We start from the raw sequence: 21,522 nt of genomic DNA on the forward strand, positions 1-21,522 counted from the left end.
AACATACAGATATAAAACACACCAATGAAGACATCACATGTCAGACATAAAAATACACTCTACAACAAAATGCCGGTAGTTTATTCATTCATCTGTTCAATGATTAACCTCTGTTTAACCTGCACTAATGGTTGTGGCAGTCAGTTCCAACTGTCATTTGGCAAAAGGCGGGTTTCACCCTGGACCAGTTGCCAGTCGATCCCAGGGCCACATATGGAGACATACAACCATTCACTCTTTCATTCACACAATCAAGGGTCTCCAATGAACCTCCTGCATGTTTTGGGGCTGCGGGAGGAAACTGGAGAACCTGGATGAAACCTACGGTAATGTAGGGAGAACACACAAATCTGTTGGTTTTGACCCAGGGAACCTTCTTGCTGTGAGATGGGATCCCTAATGCCCCTTAAATAGTTTACTTTAACAAGATAAATGTGACGCACCATTAATAGTCTGTTCTTTAAAGTTATAATTTCAATTATTTCCAAAATACCGTTCACATTTTTCAGTTTCTTGACTGCATAGTGTTCCGTAGAGTTTTAGATTTCAATACAAGGTTCTTCACATGCATTTTCAACAATTGGATGCCGCGGGATACTTGAGAAATGAGCGCGTTAGGACATAAACTGCAAAACGCTGAAAAGATAGTCGTGTGATTCTCCTGGGGAACAAACCTTTTTTATGCTACCGCCCGACTTTTTCACCATGAGTTCGTCCACCATGGACTGCAGACAGATACTCATCATGATAGCCTGGAATTGGAGAGCATTGATTTGTGTTACTGAACACTCGCGTTGGACATTTTTTTTTTTTTCTAAAGTAGATGTTGCAGTTGTGCGAATGTGTTAGTTAGTTATGTGTTAGTTTGACCCCTGTGTGACCTTGCGGAGTGCGCCCTCACCTGCTGACTGGTGATGGTGACCCATCGGAGGCGGTCCTTGCTCATCAGGTACTCAAAGGCCAGTTCCAGTTTGACCTCGCATTTGGCTGAATTGCATGGATTTGTGGTGCCATTTGTTATTGGGACTTGCTATGGAATCAGACATAGGAAGAAAAACAAAAGGCCTTATAAATGAATTATGATAATAATAATAATAATCATTTTTATTATAATTAATCAATTAACAACATTAAGCGCTATCAGGCACTTCTAATTTCTACTTAGTGTGGACTTCTGGTTCGTCAACCATTAGACCAGAGAGTGCAGTCATCGTGATTAAAACCAAAAAAATTAAATCTTAATCACCACAACAATTAATTGCACTTTTGTGTTGAGCCCTCATCCAAATGATTTCCACATTTATCAACCGACATCTGCCCTTGCATTCTCAAGGAGAGAGTAAGCTTGTTATTCCAGCACTTGTAAGGGGCTGAATCACATTTTCAAATCACAAATCTCCCCGTTAATTTGCTTTTCTTTGGCCGCCACGTCACAACTGACAGGCAGCCAAAACATTCAAGGATTGGCGCAGAGAGCACAAACAAAATTGGAATTTTCTAAATCCTGAAGCTCAGAGGACAGACACTCCCAGGAGACAAGACCTCATTCCTCTTCTATGAGCTCCAGAGACTATTTCCTCTGGGCTCGCTAGACCACCACCACCACCTGCCCCCCCGGCAAACCCACCCTGCCGTTTCCTGATGCAGTCTGACACAGAACTACTAGGGACACGGCACTGTGGTGCCGAATGATATGCTCTGAAATGTAAAGAAAGGCTCATTAAAATAACTTCGAAAATGAGCCTGGGCATCATTTGTAGCGACAGGAGGGCACGGAGGCTCGCCTCGGATCAGACGAGGCTGGAGGCGTTCCTATTTTAAACTTGTTGCAAAAGTCTCTGTGGAAATTAATTTTTAGAGCGTCTTAAAAAAAAAAAAAAAAAAGTTTGTGTTTGGTAAAATGACTGCTGCTCAGACACTGTTGGGACGCAGTGGCGAGCAGTCGCTCACATCAATGAGCTCCAGCTTCTGAGAGGGTTTGTCTTTCGAATGTCAGCAGGAATAATTGGGCAACAGGCACGGAGTGTTGTTATAGTTCTTAATGGAAGAGGGCTCTATTCAGGAGCAGAATATAAAAAAGGCATTCTAGTGAGACCGAAGGAGTGAAGCTTCCAGCTGATGCAGTTAATCTCCCTTTAAACAGACACGGTGTTAAAATGCTTACACTACAGTGTGGACATATACCTGACACATGATGAAAAAGTAAAACCTATAAAACATGACATTACTTGGGTGTTGTTGTGGGTATTTTTTTCTTTTAACAAAAATGACCCACTGGACTATCAATCAACAGTATTTCTGTCCAGATGTTTAGATTTGGTAGGGGCTCCTTGTAGGAAAGCTACAAACTTTTATTGCATCGTTTTGGTTTTATGACGTTAGTTGCTGCTGTTACGTGTGCTGCTATGTTCCGCAGCCAGCCAAGCTGTTTGTACGGTTGTCTTTGTGTTTTTTTTGTTGTTTTTGTTTTTCTTTCAGTGGATTGGAAATCATCCACGGTGTAAAATCTCACGGTGGGTGGATTTCTGGCCTAATTTCTACCTGCTTTCATGTAACAGCGGAGTTCCAATATGCGATGCAGTTTGCCTTGTTTCATTTTCAAAATCTACGGAGTGTTGGTTTCTCACTTGCTGTCCCACAGAAATGATGGTTTAAAGTGGCTTAATTCGGCTTCAGCAGACAGATTAAGGTACAAGGCAGCAGCAACACTGCCTGATGGAAAATATATTAGTTTAAGGAAAGAATGCGGTGTGCAAGGGTCGGTTGATTGATAAGGCAAAGCCTGTGTGTGGCCGGCAGTAGGTTTGTGAAACGGCACAAATGAAGACAGATGCTGTGATGGGTAGCACATTGAGGGGAAGAGCACAAATTAAAACCAATTCCTGGCAAGACCAGCGATTTGTTTCTTGTGCGAGGGTTTGCAGACAGACAGATCTTTCAGGACACAAAGTCTCAACTTGGATATGGACAGAATCCAATTGAGAACATCACGTCACCTTTATCACACACACATGCAGTAATCACGCACACACACACACACGCACAGTCTACTCACAGAAGATGTGACTCGCCAACACCTCATGCGAGTGACCTTGAAGCTTCCCTCCTTCATCTGTTCATTTGGCAGCTTGACGTGGAAGTTGAGCTCGTTGTTGCCGGCGCCGACAATGACCTGGCAACCCTTCTCAGGGAAATCAGTCATGCACGGGTCAAACTTGATATAGCCATAATATTTGAGTGTCTGACCAAGGTGAATGAACTGGGAGGAAAACATAAAACCAACAGTCAGTAAATGTCTTTAAAAAAAAATATATATATATATTATGCCTAATCCATGCAGAGAATGAGTTCTACAGCGGATAAATAAGATTACTGTGATGGAAGATTTGGGTTCTGTGGAGGAAAATGGACTGCTCTTTCTGCAGGCAGTTCCCCGTATAGTTGGATTCGAAGGGGGAAAAAAAATAGAGATTGGAGAGCATAAACATCATTTCTTACTTCTTTCTTGGAACCTTTCTCTTGCAGTGATTTGAGCTGCCTGTGCTGGTCTTTGTTGACAATAATCCAACCTCGCTCAATATCAGACACTGTCTGGTGAAGCAAACGGAAGAAATTAGGGTTTGTCTTTTAACAGAATGAAAGAGATGTTGAAGTTGTGGTGGGGGAGATAGAATGCTTGCACGTAAAGATTGAAGATAAGAAACCACTTATATGGGAAGCTGCAAACTAGCGACATCGGCAGACTTCTTTTGAAATTCTTTACTATTACAGATTCTAATCGAATGAGCCCAAGAAAATGCTGAATACAACAGAATACAGTCATCCCTGCAAACAAGTCCACGAGGGGTTAAAGAAGTATAACAATCGATAATCTCCAAAGTCAAAACAAGCTGACATCAGATAACTGAGGCGCCCGAAGGGTGGACACAAGAACTTTGCAGAAAGTGGTGCAGTGTTTTGTTTTTTTTGAAGTGACGCTGACACTGCAAATTCAATAAACAATGCCTGACACCTTGCATTTTGGATAAGCTCTAAACCTGAAGAACAATTACATTTTTCCAATTATACAACTGAAAGATTTTTGGCTTAGCAAACCCTCTTACCTGGGCGTACAGCAAATTCAGGCCAACTCTGTTGTCCATGACGTCACTGTCATACACCATGTCCCAGTAGCTGCAGGAATAGCAGATGCAAAATTGTATCTTTCTCGACAAGGCAAGTTATCTTGTAGATTCTTGTTAGCCATTTTTAAAATGTATTTGACTTATTTCAGATTGTTGACCTTATTCTTGTTCAAAATCAAACTTGGGAAAATGCAAAAGAATTTGCAATAACTTGGGTTTAAAATAAGGAATGACGTGAAATTTTAGGAATAAATGAGCTAGTCAGCCAAGGAAACAATAGACGCCTATATAAAATCATTACTTGAATTACAGAATGAAATCATTACATTGGTGATCAGTGACACACAGTAAGAAAATCTACTCTTCTTTATTCATTTTGTATACCTGACAAAAGATTTTCCATACATTTTGAAGCGCCACTGCACTTGATATGCGACAAGCTTGGGAAACCGCTAGAAACAACCTGTCCTTGCTAATAAATACATTTCTGGAAAAGCGGGTGAATGAAATTTCTTGACAAAATAGCAGTAAAATTGATCTTAAGGATTCATTTAAAAGTAGAGATTGAATCCTGCATAAAGATGTACCACGAACTCTGTGAAGTCCAGAGAGGTGAGGCAAAAATGAAGTGCTGAGTCTTATCAGATAGATAGAGATGATTATAAAGTGACTCATATTCTGTTTAAAAAAAGTGAGCCAAGAGAAACCTTGAAATGATAATCGTCGGGGAATTTAATCTCTCTTAACTGATAATGGAAAAAAGGATACTTGTCGCTTAGTTTGCAAAATGTCTCAATGTGAGCTGCAATACTCACTCTGTTGTAAAAGAAATTAGGAAGTAGTAAATGGCCAAAAAGTAGTTTAAAAAAGTGTCTGATAGTTTTCTTTTTCTCAGTCTTGATTTTTTTTAGACACATTGGATACCACATAGCATTTAAAAATTGTTTTAATGGAAACTGGGATTCATTTTATTGTGTTTCATATGAAGCAGTGGTTTCAGGGTACACTTGATCTTCCCTCCCATATGAAAGCCATTTTTCAACACAATACACTTCAGTGGTCCATCACCAGCCATAACCACCTCAATAACAAATATTATGGTAAATAAAATCAATTTTCTGACAATGTTACAAAAATGAAATATTTCTAGAATTGTTAAAAAAAAAAAAAGTCACTATCAGAAAAAAACGTTAACACACAGACACAGAGTTATCCTTGCTTTGAAAAAGTAAGACTAAAAATAATTGATTTGGTAGGGGAAAAAACATGTTCAATCATACAACAACTTGACTATTTATTTCAGACATCAAAATACCAACAATCCAGTCTTATAAAATCTATCCTGCAGTTTCTCCTCCATTCATTACAGCTGTAAATCAACTTTCATGATTCTGGATTTTGCGCAGACATTTTACCAAATGTCCAGCTGATCGATGAATTACAGGGGAACAAATAAAGGAGGCACGCCTCATTATAATCCAACACTGTAAATACATCCCTCGGAATTATTCATTAAAATAAGGGCCTCTCGAAAACTAGATATTTGAGCAGGTAATATTCAAGTCTCATTCACATTAAGAGGTTCTGAATTTCCCATGGAGATGAATAAAGTATCTATTTATCTCTGACTTAGATGAGGTATTGTTTGATCATCTGAAACAACCAGCTGCGCTGCAGACAAATCTAATCTTGCGAAACATAATGATTAAAAATCTTGATAGTCTGCACAAATGTAGCATTTAAGCTGGAAATGAAAGTCATTAATCTTAAATTCTAGTGTCAGACTTGAACCAAACAAAATAAAATCAAAAAGGTGTTTCAATGATATGTTGTCCAGACTGATATATCAATGGAATATAATGGTAAGCTAACAACACAATCTAATAACAACAAAGTACTAACCCCATCAATCTTTGTCTAGATCCAAAAGTTGTCATTGGATACCCTGATATTGACGTAAAGACCTTTATTCAAGCAAGCATCAACCCCAAATGTTTGGTTTCCAGTTGGCTGGAGGCTGGGACTTTTGCTTTAAAAAAATCAGAGTTTTTAAAGCGAACTAAAGTTGCTAGTCTTGAGAAACATGCTTACACAAACCTCTGAGGTAAGAATAAAACAGTCTTACTGATATTTTGGTCAGCATCATTAAAATAAATCAAAAACCCCTTGCAAAAAGATTCAATACAACTCAACATTAAACTGCATTTTGCTGTGATAGCTTTATCGGGGTCATCCTAATTAAAGAGGAAATGTTTTTATATGCATAAATAAACGCTGACCTTCAAAAACTCAAACTCTTGATATTCCTTCTGTTTGTCTAAACAGCCATCTTGATTTGTTTGAGTCAGATCCACCCCTGGATCCCACACACTGGGGGTCTGTTTTTCGTCCACCGTCACTTGTTGGTACTGCATTTATTCTTCCCTCCCTGTTCCACATTCACAGAGAAACTAGGTCAGGAGGACTAAGACTTTCCTTGAGGCAGGAAGAAAGTAAACATCCTGTGCACCTCAGTCAGCATGAGGGAATGTGTCGAAAGAACAGACCGGCGACAAAAATGTTACGTTTAAAGCAGGAAGCCATCATAAACTTCGAACCTGTTGAAACAAAAAGAATCTGTATATCCTCCTAAGTAGAAATCGTCCCGATCCATCCATATTTGCTACTAGATAAGTTTGATGTCATAAGAATTATACCTCATTATGAAAAATGAGAAAATTCATTGCAGCAGAAGTTAACTTCTCATGAAAGTCATATCTTAGACCCCTTGAACAGTATCTTTAACTTGTAGGAACCACTAAGCTTCCTCTTAAAAAAAAGAAAAAATACAGTCTTGCTGCAACGTCATTTTCTACATTTATTGTTATTGTACCAAGAATTATGAGGTGAAATTTTATGGGAATTTCTGTGGTAGACTCTGCGTGACTGATCGTGCTTTTTCGCCTTTGCTCAATGCACCCGGAATTCTCCACTTTATTTCAGGAGTAAGCCAGTAAAGCTCCCCTTGAACAGAGACAAAGTGTAAATGCTGACCTTCAATCCTTTTTTACTCCATTTTGAAACAATTCACTTAAATCCTCCTGATGTTTTTGCAATCTACAGCATACAAACACAATTAGCAAAGAACAAGAACTGCTACAAATCTATTCTATTATAAATAGAAATCTGTTCTGAATTTATTCTCTTCTATATTTTATGATCATTATTACCATCAATGATTGAATATTCTAACTGATTGGTAGAGATTTAAAGGTGTGTTCGTTTATAAAGCTGACTAACTTCTCACACATCAATCTTGACATGTACTTTACATCCCTTAAAATTTAATATTGCCCCAAAATGTATGGCTGACTAGTTGCTGTGCAATTGGTATTTGAAATGCAAAACTTAGGGGATCAATAGCTTTATTTTAGATAAGATATGATTAGATAAGATAAGCTTTATTGATCCCCATAGGGGAAACTCTTTTGTCACAGCAGAGTAACAGTTGTAGTGTCAATAAATATGAATATATATATATATATAGGGACAATTAGAAAATAGCAGAAGCACAAATAAATAAACAGCGGATCTTGGATCTTCATGGAGCAAGATATGAGACATCTTTCTGGGCCGAGGTAATTAGTGACAAAAAATGACTTGAGTGACAAAATGACAGCTTGGTGATAACAGGTACATTGCTACCTGGTAAGCATTAGTGGCTCACTTTAAGAAAAAATTTAAATAAAAAAATAGATAAAAAAAAAAGAGAGTGAGAACTCTGTGCCACAAGGACAATGTTAACTAAGCTCCCCACTTGAGTATTATTTACACAAAATTTTTAATGGATAAGCTGCATATGAGATAGTTTTTCTATTTTTCTAGTCAAGTTAGATTTTCCTTTAATACAAAATACTATTAAGGTCAGCGCTGACAATTCTCTGCAACAAAAAAAAAAATCTGTGCCTCAATCCTTGAGCTTAACTGGATCTACGATTTACAATAGCATATGCTCCTATCTGTGGGGAAAAGTGGATAAAGGAAGCTTATTCTTGCAGATCATTTTAGTGACTAAAATACCAGATCTGTCTGATAAATCACAGTCATTGCGGGAAAACTGACAAAGTCTGATGACGAGAACTTAAAAGATAGTCATCTTTCAGGTTAAACAAATAAAAGTTCAGGCAAGCCCTGCTTTGAAAGAAAATGACAATGACTGAATCAACTGCCGCTTTGAAGAAGATGGTGGGTCAGATTGGCACAAATTACGAACATGTGCATCACCGCTGATCAGGAGCTAAATGAGAAACTTCTCAAAAAAGACCCAACACTTTACTCGCTGAACAGACTGACCTCATATTCTGACTCAAAAATACCTATCCAACCCACTACTTCATTTAATAAACCATCCAGGGTCAGAGAAAATGAATTTGAGCTGTTTATTTTAGAAGAAAGCACCTGAAAAGGATGTGATAGTTTCACATCATAACATGAGCATGCAAGCTGGTACCTTTTTCGTAGGAGTATGTGAAATTCTGAGCTCCGTAGGCTGGTAATGGATACGTAAGGCAGCTCAAATTCCTGCAGCTTTCGCACGACTGAAAGAAATATGCAGAAAAACAGAGGGAGACACTAAAAAACAAGTACAGAAAAGTCCTTCCGCAATCTGGATAATGGTGATAACAATAAACAATGACAGATAGGAGAACTGCAGTACATCTGGACGGATCCCTGCGGGGTAAAACATCTTGTGTTCGAGGGTATTCAAACAAAGACAAATAAAATGGTGTATATTTAGGGTAGACTCCACTCCACTCCACAGCACTTAAGCAGAATAGAGGCAATCTCTGATACCTTAGGAAATCAGTCACTGCAGGCAACATTAAAACTGAAATGATGAAATAATGCCTCAGTTTGCCGTTTGTTATGTAGCCTTTCACAACTAGAACCAGTCTGTACAGGAAGCAGGGATACATGCTGGGAACTTTGATGTTGGAATTCTCTGCAATAATAAAAAACAGATACAAACTGAATACTTCAAATGTTTTTGGAACATTCCTGTTTGGCTCTAAATCACAGAACACTGGTCTGGAGTCCAGCACAGCTAACATAAACCACGCTGCCTCTTCTTGACATATTAACATATTCTAAAGCATTTACACAAAGACGTCTGAGACACATCCGAGCTGTCAGAGTGGCACTGCTTTTGAATTTTGTCAGTAACTGGTTTCATCTGCAAAGGCCCGCTGTGCAGGATTTTTTTATAGTAGTCGTGCCACAATAGAGAAGCCTATTCTTTTTATTCATTTTAGACTTTGCCATTGATATACATTGTGCCTACGATATTTACTCATTTCAAAGTCAACCAAGACTTTTGTTAGTTTGAAGCAGATTTGGCTTTAGGAAAGGGGAAGCATTTGGCAGGTGGAACCTTTGGGACTGAAGGGGGATGTGACCTGACAGGGCTGAAATGGAAAAGAAACAGACTGGAAAAATGAAAAATCCCCATATGGAGAGCTTCATGCATATGTGGCTTTTGGTATTATTCTTATGCTTCTTTTGAACGGTTTTAAATCTGTCTGTTGACTTGAACCCTGTATTTTTAAACAGTCAGAAATGACCTATACACAAAATTATACAGACCATAAAGACAGACATTAAAAAATGTCGACGTTACAAATATTTCCAGATGCACAATGCATATATGTAAGCAGTTCAAAGCAGTAGATGAGATTATGGTTTGCTCATCTGATATATTGTTTGAAGTAACACTAGCTCCGTAAAGTGTACGACAATGATCAGAGGTGTGACCAAGTCATTTTGCATCAGTTCAGCCATTCAATCAAAACCTTTTAGAAAAGACAGATGTGACATGTCACCCATCATGACGATCATTTGTTTAAAACAGAGGGATTAGAGTCCTAAACCAGTCCTTAGTACAGTAATTAAATGACAGACCGTTCCCTGTAACTTTGCAAAGAACAAATTGTGGGAAATATTTTGCAATATGCAAAACACTCTAGTTACTTCAATACCTTGGAAGTGTCAAGTCTTTTGCGTCATAAAGCCCAGCTGTCTGAATCACATTATTACTTTCAAGTTAAAAGAAGAACATCAATTTGTGAGAATGATTCGAGTCACATTGACATTTTGTTGTCAGTTTGACCCGCGTCCTCCCCGCTGAAGAGCAACTTGGGGTCACTTCATCGGCAATGTGGAACTAGTATGCAAGAACATGCCGATAGCAGACTTGGGCAGCGACAGTAGACGGGCTCAATGAATTCGTCATAAATTTAAGCCAACAAACACAGTAGGGCGGTTCATTATTAATCAAACGGCTTGTCTGAGAAGAGTGTTAATCTAGTAAATTTTCCGTTGACTATGGCTGATATGAAAAGTGAATGCAAAGTAAAGTCAAAAGACCAAGGGAAACAAGGGCACCCTCCTGGAGCCTTTCTTTTAGAGGCTGGTGGCTGAGTTTTGGCCGGCGGTGTGATGAGACATAACCATGGCCACGTGGCTCATAAACAAATGTGTTGAGAATCAGCGCCTCCAGGTCAGGGGCCACTGTTTGTTCCCAGAAACAGGTGGATTGTCCCCACTGGTTTGGAATAGAGGAACTGCCTCAAGTGAAAGAATTTAATCATGTTGGGGCCTTGCTCATGAATTAGATGGCCAGATTGATGTAGCATTCAAATAATGCTTAGAATAATGCCATGGCTGCTTTGAAATGGAAGGTGGTTCAGGTACCTAGTAAGGACTGGGCAAATCCACACTGTGAGAGGGACCAAAATTATGGAAGCAGTTTGATTATTCTCATTCCTTATGTATTTTTAACTTTATAACAGTTTGTTGTTGTTTACTTACATGTTAGACCTCTGTCGACCCCTTCACGGACAAGGAAGAGACTGAAGTAACCCACAAGGTCATCTGGGAGATCAAGTTTTGTTGCAACAGCCTTTGGACAGAAAAAGTTTAGTTCTATAGCAACTTTTAACAAATGACACTTCCTCTCATTCACATTTCCCATTGAGATGTACTGATTTTGGATAAAGCAGAGAGCGGTCAGAACTATTCCATTGTACAATGGTTAAAAACATTGACTCTTGATTCAGGACCTATTGTTGAGCTAAGAGTTTTCAATTTACAAGACAATGGTGAGACCAGAGACGATGTATGGTTTAGAGAGCAGCACTGATGAAAAGATAGGAAGCAGAGTTAGAGGCAGTAGAGATGAAAATATTGAGGTTCTCTTTGGGAGTGACGAGGATGGATATGACCAGGGATGAGTCCACCAGAAGGACATCACGTTAGATGTCTTGGAGTTAATATCAGAGAGGCAAGGCTGAAATATTTTGGACATGTACAGAGGAGGGACAGTGATTATACTAGTAGAAGGATGCTGTGGTTGGAACTGCCAAGACAGAGGCCTGGAGGGAGACTGAGGAGAACATTTATGGATGTAGTGAAAGTGATCTTAGAGAAGAGGGTGCAGAGAATAGGGTTACATGGAAGAAGATGATTTGCTGTTGTAACCCCTGAAGAGAGCAGCCAAAAGGAAAAGAAGACGACACTGCTGCGGAAAAACAGTCAGTACTTTCCATTACTGATGTCCCTGTTTTCAGAGGGCACCCTGAAAACAAGTCAGTTCTCCCTGCTTTATCAGCATCACAAAACACACACATACATACAAATAAAAACCAGAAGAAGTAATGGACAATCACATTTGATACAATTTAATAATAATGAAATCAAGACAGTCGACTGTGCTGCTGGCAGAAATTTTAAAGCCCAAAGACCCCTTTGTCAAATGTATTGCAGACTAACAGACAAACTGAAGTTTAGAGTGGATGTTTTTTCGACGAGTATTTGAACAGCAGGAACACAAATGTGGTGCGTTATTTAAAATCTTAAAATCTTGCTTTGCCTAGCAAGCTGCAACCTGTTTCAGTGAGGCCTACTCAGATGTTCTGAAAAGCAAATGAAGTCTTCTTTAAGAATGGTGTTACTTTCAATGAAAGGAAAAGCAAAGAGCATCAAAATGAAACTAAAACATTTTTGGCTATAAATTTGTGTATATTGGGCGATTAAATGTCACTCAAATAATCTAGCAACTCCATCATGACAAATGTATTCATTATTTAAGACACTTGTCCTGAGACCAGTTTCATTTTACAGAATCTTTCTAGACAAGTTAATCTAGATGGAATAATAGACTTGATGAAACATTTAAGGAAGTGAATGTTAGTTCCCTGTGTGCTTGAGTGTGTGGGTGGTTAAAAAAAACAGCATTGTGTTTTAAAGGCTCTGGCTGACCCTTACATAGAATAAGGGGAGATACCAACCCACATGAATTTCCCCTCTTTCATCTTACTGCAGCTTCTATCTCTGCTGTCCAAATAAATGTTCAGTCCTCTATTACTTTTGATCTCCACATTTGTCCTAAGTTTACTTTTGGGGCATGTGCCAAAGCATTCATGGACATTTTTTTATCTTTTTGGGAGATGTGTTTTATTTCTCCAAAAATTAAATGGGGATGATACAGTATTGCTAGCGCCTTAATCGTGTCTTCACTACACTGAAACTTACATCGAGGACGTCCTCTGTTTGATCTGAAGACAGGATGTTGATTGTGACCTTCTGACCATTGGAGAGGCAGATGTCTAGACTCACTTCTTCAGTTGGAATCTGCTGCGTCTCCTGTGGGAAAAACACAAAATGCAGCAGGCTGACTTTGAAAATTCTCCCGTGAGCAAGCATCATGTTTTCATTCCTATCCCTCGACAACAAAAGTAGGCCAAACAGGCTCTGTTAGCTGATGTTTTTAACTGACAAGCCATGTAAGGGAACTGAGGGCATGTACTGTACCTTCTGGTTTAGTCAGATCATTATTTTTGGCTCTGTATTGACTACCATATTACTCAGTAAAAATGTCTCAGAACATTAGATAATCATTTCTTCATGTCAAACTGAGGGAATGAATCACGACGTGCATATAAAGTTTTAGACTTGGGCTCCAACTTTATTATGCACAAACATTTAAGGAAGGGCTGTTATTTTCTCTTGTCCTTGGGATCATGGCAACTGGGGATATTTACTTGAAATAGAAATGCTACATGAAAACGTCATGCAAATGTGCTGGCAAAAGTAGAATCCATGATGATGTTTAGCCAATCATTATTGAAAATTTTCAGCTACATTTGGCAGAACGTATTGATTTGTGCTTCTGTTCACCTCTACAAAGCACAAGCCGGAAGATGGAGTGAAATCCACCAAATTACGAATAACAACTTGGGAAGCTCAGTAGCCAAAACTATGAATATTTTACAGCTCTACGTAAATGCCACAGTGCTGATAATACAAAATATTACACCTTTAACACAATAACTTAAGCCTAATCTGCCCCCCAAGCAGCCTCTCAGCACCTCTGCTAAGTCATCTCTTATCTTGTCTGTTCCCTCAGCAGGGGGTACGCCACTGCTATGAAAGGCACAGATGAAATCATATCACCGGTTGGTAACTCATTTCCTATTCTGCACCTGCTGTCCTCGCGGTAGGTAAGGAATGTGGGGGAGGGGAGGGAGACAAACACAGACTCTAATGGGATGGGAGACTAGAGAATGGGGAGCACAGGGGGAAAGAGAAGAGTTGAAGCTGAGAGAGGAAGAGAGGGGGAGAGAAACAGAATGGGTGTGACAGGGCTAACAGATGGAGGAATCTGTCCATGAAGGTTATTGGATTTACAGCACTCTTGGCAATGCAGGTCACAGCTTGAATGATGATGAATAAACCTTGCTACCTGGTCTGAATGAGTAATTCAAACCCCATTAGTCTGAAATCCCCTCCACTGTGCAAAACCATAAGTTTGTCTTTTTACAGAACTGTTACCTTTCATAAATGTACTGTTGGCTTTTATTGTTGCTGTGCTTTTGCAGCTTTGTTGACAAATCTGACATCATGAATCACAAAATTGCTTCTATTTCATCGCTTTTAATGGCTCTAAAAAAATCCATCTACCACAACCGAGTCAACTGTGTGGCAAAAGTTTGCTTTCGTCTCAGTTTCAAGTCTGACATGGTCATTTCACACATACTTACCAAACCAAATCCAATCTCACACTTGCAACCATGAAGATCCATTTCATAAAAGACCAAGTTAGAAAGACAGTCTGAGCTACTACACAGTGATGCTAAAAATGTATAGATTCAACAAGAAGAAAAACAAATATTTGGTCACAATTATAAAATACATAGAACACTGACTCCTTAAAATCCGAAATACTGTTCCTTACCAAAATAAACTGAGGGGTGATTGATGGATGATTCAACCATTTAAGAAACTGGAATAGTCAATTTTGTGATCCATATCATCATAATTTTGTTTGGAAAAAATGTAGCATATTTTGCTCACTACTGATGAAAATAAGCATTAACACACACTGTATATGATCAAACTCATGGAGAAATGCTAGGATCTACCAGAAATCAGCCAAGGGTTGATTTCTGGTAGATCCTAGCATTACTCAAAGGAATCACCAGAGACTGGCTAAAAAAAAAAAAAAAAAAAAAATCTTACCGTTAAATTTCTCAAATAGAACCATGAATGAAATAATTGAAAGAAATAACAAAACAATCAGAAATAAACTACCCAGTAGTATTGACAAATGACCTGGAAAGCCATCATTAAATAAGAGAAAATGTCAAAGAGTGTAATCAAGTGTTTGGAAATAAAATGGAAAATATTTAGTTACTAAGATATTATCTTTACAGGGTTAGGGCAAGGTTGTTTTAGTAAATTACTAAGCATTCTAGGATTATCGCTTATTTATACGGTCTTTCAGTTCCATTTTTCTTCTTTAAAGAATCAAACAAGCCTATACATGAAAATAGAATTTATTGAGTTGCTCTGCCCGAGTCATTAACTAAATTAAACTTGGAAAAAAGCTTAACCAACCTGCTGTGCTTTTCTTAAGAAACTGTTGAACATCTCACTGGTTCCAAGGAGGGGATCCTGGCGCACTGTAAGAAAAATGTTCAGATTAACAGAAAACAATATGAACATATGAAAAAAGTGGCTATACTGTAAGAACTGAATGGACACTGGAGGTTTGTTTGTTTTAGAATTGACATAATCAACATTTAGTAAAGGGCAAATGTTATGCACACAGTCATTTATGGTCTAAACGGATGTCTTTTAACGGATCTTATCTCACATCCGTCCAACAGCTGCCATTGGCTCTTTTCCAAGCAGCCATGTTGACATCTTATAACAGGGTAAACACAGATGTAATAAAATGTACTTGAGTCCAGCTTTATTTTTTTTGCCATTCAAGTGAGCAAACAAGCACATGGCAAGATTCTTTTCCTATACAGAAATGGGGAGAAAAAAATAAAACAAACAAAACCAAAATGGGGGGTGGTAAAATAATCATATGGCAGAAACACAACTCAAATGGACTATCTGGGTGTCTCTTGAGTTTGAAGGGAATAAATGGTCTCCCCTTATAAAGCGCTTTCATCACCTTGTTTTGAGTTTCAAAGCTCTCGACACTGGATTTCATTCACCTATTCACGCACGAATGGCTGCAGAGCTGCCATACAAGGCACACACCAGACAATCAGGAGCAACTGAGGCTTCGGTGTCTTGTCTAAGGACACTTCAGCAGACAGGACAGGCCAGGAATTGGAACGACAACCTTCCAATTCAAAGAATGCGCGCTCTACTAACTGCACCACAGACACCGCAACAGGAAAAGACCAATTCCCTTTGTTTAGCCGATTTCTTGGTGATCTTTGAATTTTTTTCCCCTTTCTTTTTTAAATACAGTTTTTTGTAGATTAGCTAGTCGAAATTCAGTAATTATGAAGCATTGCCCAGCCCAACCACCCACCCAAAGACATGCAACTAATATTATATTTTACACCTGTGTTTATTCTACAATAACATGTCTCAAAGGCTGCGGGACAGAGGAAATCCTCCTCCAGACTGTCATGATTATGTAGGCCCCAGATTTCAGGACCTTCCACTTTCATTGTTGTAACAGAAGCAGTTTCATTCAGTGTAATGCTTTTAATTATCTGCCTTATAACCTTGTCTGACTAAGATATGACCAAGTACGTACAGTAAATGTCAGCCAGAGCACAATTGTCGTCCTACAAATGACTCTAACCCAATAAGAGAGCTTAAAAGATCTGTGAACCATCTGCGTCAAAGTGGATAGTGTTAGCGGCAGTTCATTTTCCATAACTATGTAAAACCCATGATGTAACCAAGTGGACTTCTAGCCAAGAACACTCTGTGTCCGTAAGCACCCAGACTATGAGCAAATACACAACTGAACAACGCTTCCTTGTTCTGCTGTAACTGCCAGTGCTGAGAGGATTAAAACAAACCCTCTGCATTGCTGCCAGTTCCACTTACTCATTTTAAAATTCACCTCTGTCCTGTTTTTAAGATTTTGGGCAAAATGCTTAAAAAAAAAAAAAAAACACTGAAAATAGGTATGAAACTCCGTGAACTTGATCTTCCAGAAAAGTAGCAAACAGACATGTTCAAATAAAAAAAATCCCTAAAAGATTGAATTACTCTTTGGGACATTCCACTCTCCATTCAGAGAAAAGGAAATTGTGAAATTCGAAAAGGTTGAAGCCACATCAACATGATCGAAAGCCATAAAAAAAAAATTCATATCAGAAATTCTGAGTAAGGTAGTCTTCTCCCAGTGGGTGCGTCAGCACATTTTGTCAAGTGAGGCTTTGGCGTCTTGCTACAAGTCTCTGTGGTCAAATCATCACTTCTGCAATGAAACACTTTAGTTTTTATGTGTTGTGAAGAGAACAGTTTATAGACACGTAGTAATTCATTCTAGTTATTGTTAAGACACAAAAATTACAAATGGACGGCAAAAGTGTTCTGGCTTCAAAGATTCAAATTTTAACAACAAAATGGCTCAATTTGCAGCGAGGATTTCCTTTTCTTTTACAACACACACATATAGACATAAAATAAAAACTGACTTGAACATAAATGAGAAAATAAATTGTTAGCCATGTGTGTCGCAATCCAGAAAAGAATAACATCTAATCTAACCACCGACAAAAACAACCAGACTGTGTCTGGAATTTTAATTCAGCCAGAAGTAGTGCAAAAGTAAAATGCAACACAAGCCATTTGATTTAAGAAAAAAAAAAAAAAAAAAAAGGGCCATTCAGCGTGAATAACTTACCAGCCTGCATGTATTTCTCCAGCTGTTCTCTTCTCTGCTCAATCTCTGCAGGAGTCAGTGTGAAAATCTTCTTTGGAGGGAAGGCAGGCACCACATTGCTGCCATATTCTCGCTTTATCTGTCAAAACAAAAGACAAGTTAGATCCAAAATGGGACGTTGCTGTGCAGAAAGCTTCGCATTTGTTTTCATTTTATTAAAGAACATGTCTTTTTTTTTCCCCAAACCTATGTGGAATAAAATGTTTGAGATTGTGTTACCTCATTTAAACTCTTCTGGACTACAGACTTGTACTCTTCTATCAACCAACTTCATGTAGTTTGCAATGAATCATAGGTTTAGTTTAAGCAGCCTTAAAATATCTAGCTGATGGAAGTTCCTGTGTATAAAATCATACGTACATTAACACACAGACACATCTGAAACAATGAATGTCTGGTCAATCTAGGTTTATGGTTTATTCCAGCTTCTTGACTCATTATTCCTTCATCTTGCAATCATCTGAGGACAAGTATCTGTGAACTGTGGATGTATTTAACTACGCTATCAAGGCCTTAAAAAAAAAAAAAAAAATCACATCATAAGTAGTTTAATTTTAACCCGTGCTTAGTCAGACAAAGGTTAAGTCGTCAACATGAATTTACTTTATCCTTCTTATTACAAAACCTCTCAGGTCTGAAATATGGCATGAGCACAGCAGGTTCTTTCAGTAGAGAGATGATCAACACACTGCCTTTTGTTATATTTCTTCCAGAGCAACAAGGGCATTTGTCACAAATACACAAATCTCCTCTCACGATCAACCAGATAAGAGGTATCAATACACCAGGGACTCCTGCATCCTGGACAAATGTCAAGCTCTTTTTCATAATGCCCCCCATTGGTTTAAGAGCAGGCCGGTGATCTGGAAGAGGTATCATCTTATTACGAGAGTCAAACCGGAGACAAAAAAAGCTAATTTTGTTTTTTTGTTTGTTTTTTGTCTACAATAACTGTACATGTTCTCAGGTTATGTGTATGGCAACAAAAAAAAAAAACATTGGGGCTGATGCTTAAATATTCAAGTGTATCTTCAATACACCCCGTTGCCAGGCAACAGCAACTGTAAGACGAGGTACTTTATGACTAAGGCTAGCAAAGTTTGGCCTATCAATGTCTGAAAACAGACTGGATGTTTATATGTGGTGACTGTTTGCACAGTTTTTGCACAAAATTTGTAAAGTACGAAGAAAAGTAAAATCCCTCTTTAGCATACATAAGACAATCATCAATAGTGAATTTTCAACAAAGGAAAAACAAGTAGATGTTGAATAACTTGCAAAAATATTAGATATTAAAACTGCTAACTGCTCTGTCTACAGCCTGACTGAGACACAGAGCAAAGAAACACATAAGGCCAGGCAACTTAAGACTTTCTAACAACATAGGTAAAATGAAAGAAAGGCCAAGAACATTCCTTCCATTTCACCCACCCTTTCCAACCTCCTCCAAAACACTGTCTATTTTCATGCAACAGTTCGAGGAGGAATATCAGACTTCAAGCCACTATGTTCTAGTTTCAAACTGATGGAATGCGGGCTAATCTAGCTGGTGCACAACACAGGAATGAGTGAAATATCACACTAGAGGTGCAAGTTGTGACATTTAAATACCGTCTGGTGCACCAAACTTGCCAAGCTGTCACTTCCGCAGTGAGCAATTTGTAATGATCATTTATCAGCCCTTTGGTTTAACTAGTTGGAATAAACAGATCTAGATACAATAAAATAAACAGTAAAAACAAAAACAAACAGATAGTTGACAGAGAGCTCTTGTTTTCAAACGAAAGTCACCCCAAGTATGATTGCAAGAAAACCGATTTGTGACGTTATATTTCTGACGTTCAATCGGTTAACATGCATTCTAAAATACAACAGTTTTCCCCAAATTGTTATATGAGTTACAGCTAATGTTTCAACATCCTGTGACCTGCATGGTGCATCTAATTTGAAGATAACCCCTACATAGTACCTATGTTTAAATGATATGCAATAATACTCTTTTATGCTTGATCACGAGGACCATCCCTCCTTACTGTATGAGTTAAAATGGTGTGTAAGGAATGTATCACCTATGATAAGGGAAATGCATCCGCAATTCGTTAAAGTTCACCTGTTCATGGAGCCCAAGGAGTTGACTGTAGCGTAACCGGCAGTGCAGCACACCGTTGACATGGATGTTGTATGCCTGTGGGAGGCAGTGGGGAGAGAGGGAGACAGATAGATAGAGGGAGGGAGAGAGGGAGAGAAAGAGAAAGAGAGTCAATGGTCTGAAATGGTGCAGAGCATTATGATAAAAGCTTTCACTGACACATATTGGACAGTGGTATCGGGAATCGCAGATTTGAAATTGTCAAACGTCAGACGTATTTGACTGAAAGTACTCTGGATCAATTTCTCCAAATTAAAGCACAATATTGCAAATATAATGCATGGATGATGAATCCTATGATTAAATACAGTGACACTATAACCAAACATTTGAAAATTCCAGTTTCAATGTTAAGGTTTCAATAGAGAAGAGTAATACTGGAAAAAAAGAATAATGAACAACACTATATTCAGAGGCCCTTTTAATAAGTTGATTATATCACAACATATATCTAGATATTGAAAATTACATTTGATATACACAGGACACTTAAGACACAGCTGTAACAATATATAGCCCTTGATTTTCTCCCTTATTCATTTGTAATGGTTTATTCATTTATTGCAGGTTGGTATGTTAATTAATACCCACTTCTTTTCAGGTTGTTTCCTGCTGTTTTTTTCCCCCTTTTCATCTTAGCAAACTACCAACTTGTTCATTACAGTTCCCAATAATCAAATGAGCTATAAGGTAAATTCACTCAAAAAGATGTGATTATTAAAATAACAAATTGACATGAAAAATAAAATGTTAACTTACAAAACTGAATGTAGGCAGCATAAAAGCATATTGCAGTTTTATACTATCCAAGATAGAATATTACAATTAGATGATGAATGTAAACCTCCCACACACACACTACTGAAAGGTCCTCCTTTGCTGTCGTTTTGGGGTCCAAACTTATTAAGAGGGAATTCGATTCAGTCAAAAAAAACTGAATTACTGAGCAGGAAGAGCAAACCTGCTCCATATTTTTTATGCTAAACTAGGGCTCCTTGTCCTGCATAGGGGTAAAGAGGGTACAAATCACTTAAGGAATCTTTAATTATTTTTGTGAAATGTCACTTGTTTGTTTTGCCAAGAGTATTCTCTGGAAACCCAACCACAAAACCACCATTTGGATTCAACAAGCCATATATCTGTTTGCTGTCATGCTTCGAGCGAATCACAAAAGAAAGTTGTTTTTTTTTTCCCCCATGTAAGGCACCCCACTGAATATTGGAAAAGGTACTGAATCTCAAAAATTAGAAAAGCCGTTGTTGAGAAAATGCCTAAAACAAAGAAAAAAAAATCTTCAGATTGCCAAAATATAGTATCAATTACACAAAACCAGAGCTGTACTGTGAAAAAAATGCAATGTTTTTCACAAAGTACGTCTTTTTCAAACACCAGCCTGTGGCCGGTTGCCACACTAAACACTAAAAATGACTTCTTTGTTCTGCAAGAAAAATCTGCTCTTAAATATGGCGCTCTTAAAAACTGGCCAGCTTTGTCCAATATAACAATAGGAAATGGCCAAAATGTGGAAAGAGTTTGGCTAAATATTTGTTGGCAACATTGACTGGCTGTTGTCAGTTCCAGAAAAAAAAATGATACAGTCTGAACAGAACACGAACATCATTATGCAAAATTTCGCTCTTAATCTTAGCACCAAAATTACATTATTCAAAGAGAATTTAAAATGACTATTCACAACAGAACAAGACATAGAGCGAAATCTGTGTCATACTTTCTTAATTTCTACAGCTACAAACAGGTACTATTTTAAGATACATGTTTAGATTAATCAATTTATGTGGAGCTAAACTAATAATACAACAGGTGACGAGTATTAATTTGAAAAACACACAAGCTTGTTTCCTTCAATTTCAGTGAGTTATCCTGTGGTATTGTGGTCTTTGGATCTCAATAACATGTTGCAAACAAAAAAAAATGATAGAGCACCAGTCTTCTTTTGCTTTGTGAGTTAGCTCAGGTGTGAACATTCATTGACTGGCTGTGTCAAC

At 38.1% G+C, this 21,522-nt stretch overlaps 1 protein-coding gene across 3 annotated transcripts in view; it reads right to left on the reverse strand.

The window, feature by feature from the left end:
• Nucleotides 1–21,522, reverse strand: part of snx17 (sorting nexin 17) — a 31,748-nt gene that overhangs the window by 4,081 nt on the left and 6,145 nt on the right. For all 3 annotated transcript variants that reach the window (XM_086166646.1, XM_086166644.1, XM_086166645.1), the window contains exons 3-13: nucleotides 19,478–19,552; nucleotides 17,329–17,446; nucleotides 15,057–15,121; nucleotides 12,693–12,803; nucleotides 10,971–11,061; nucleotides 8,614–8,701; nucleotides 4,104–4,173; nucleotides 3,499–3,591; nucleotides 3,056–3,259; nucleotides 902–1,030; nucleotides 675–752 (exon numbers count right to left, since the gene is read on the reverse strand). In XM_086166646.1, coding sequence (XP_086022772.1) covers nucleotides 675–752; nucleotides 902–1,030; nucleotides 3,056–3,259; nucleotides 3,499–3,591; nucleotides 4,104–4,173; nucleotides 8,614–8,701; nucleotides 10,971–11,061; nucleotides 12,693–12,803; nucleotides 15,057–15,121; nucleotides 17,329–17,446; nucleotides 19,478–19,552 — 1,122 coding nt within the window. The remainder of the gene's footprint in view (nucleotides 1–674; nucleotides 753–901; nucleotides 1,031–3,055; nucleotides 3,260–3,498; nucleotides 3,592–4,103; nucleotides 4,174–8,613; nucleotides 8,702–10,970; nucleotides 11,062–12,692; nucleotides 12,804–15,056; nucleotides 15,122–17,328; nucleotides 17,447–19,477; nucleotides 19,553–21,522) is intronic.

This window comes from Fistularia commersonii, chromosome 20 (assembly GCF_037954325.1).
Source record: "Fistularia commersonii isolate RoL2024-O1a breed Wild chromosome 20, RoL_Fcom_v1.0, whole genome shotgun sequence".
Lineage (NCBI taxonomy): Eukaryota > Metazoa > Chordata > Actinopteri > Syngnathiformes > Fistulariidae > Fistularia > Fistularia commersonii.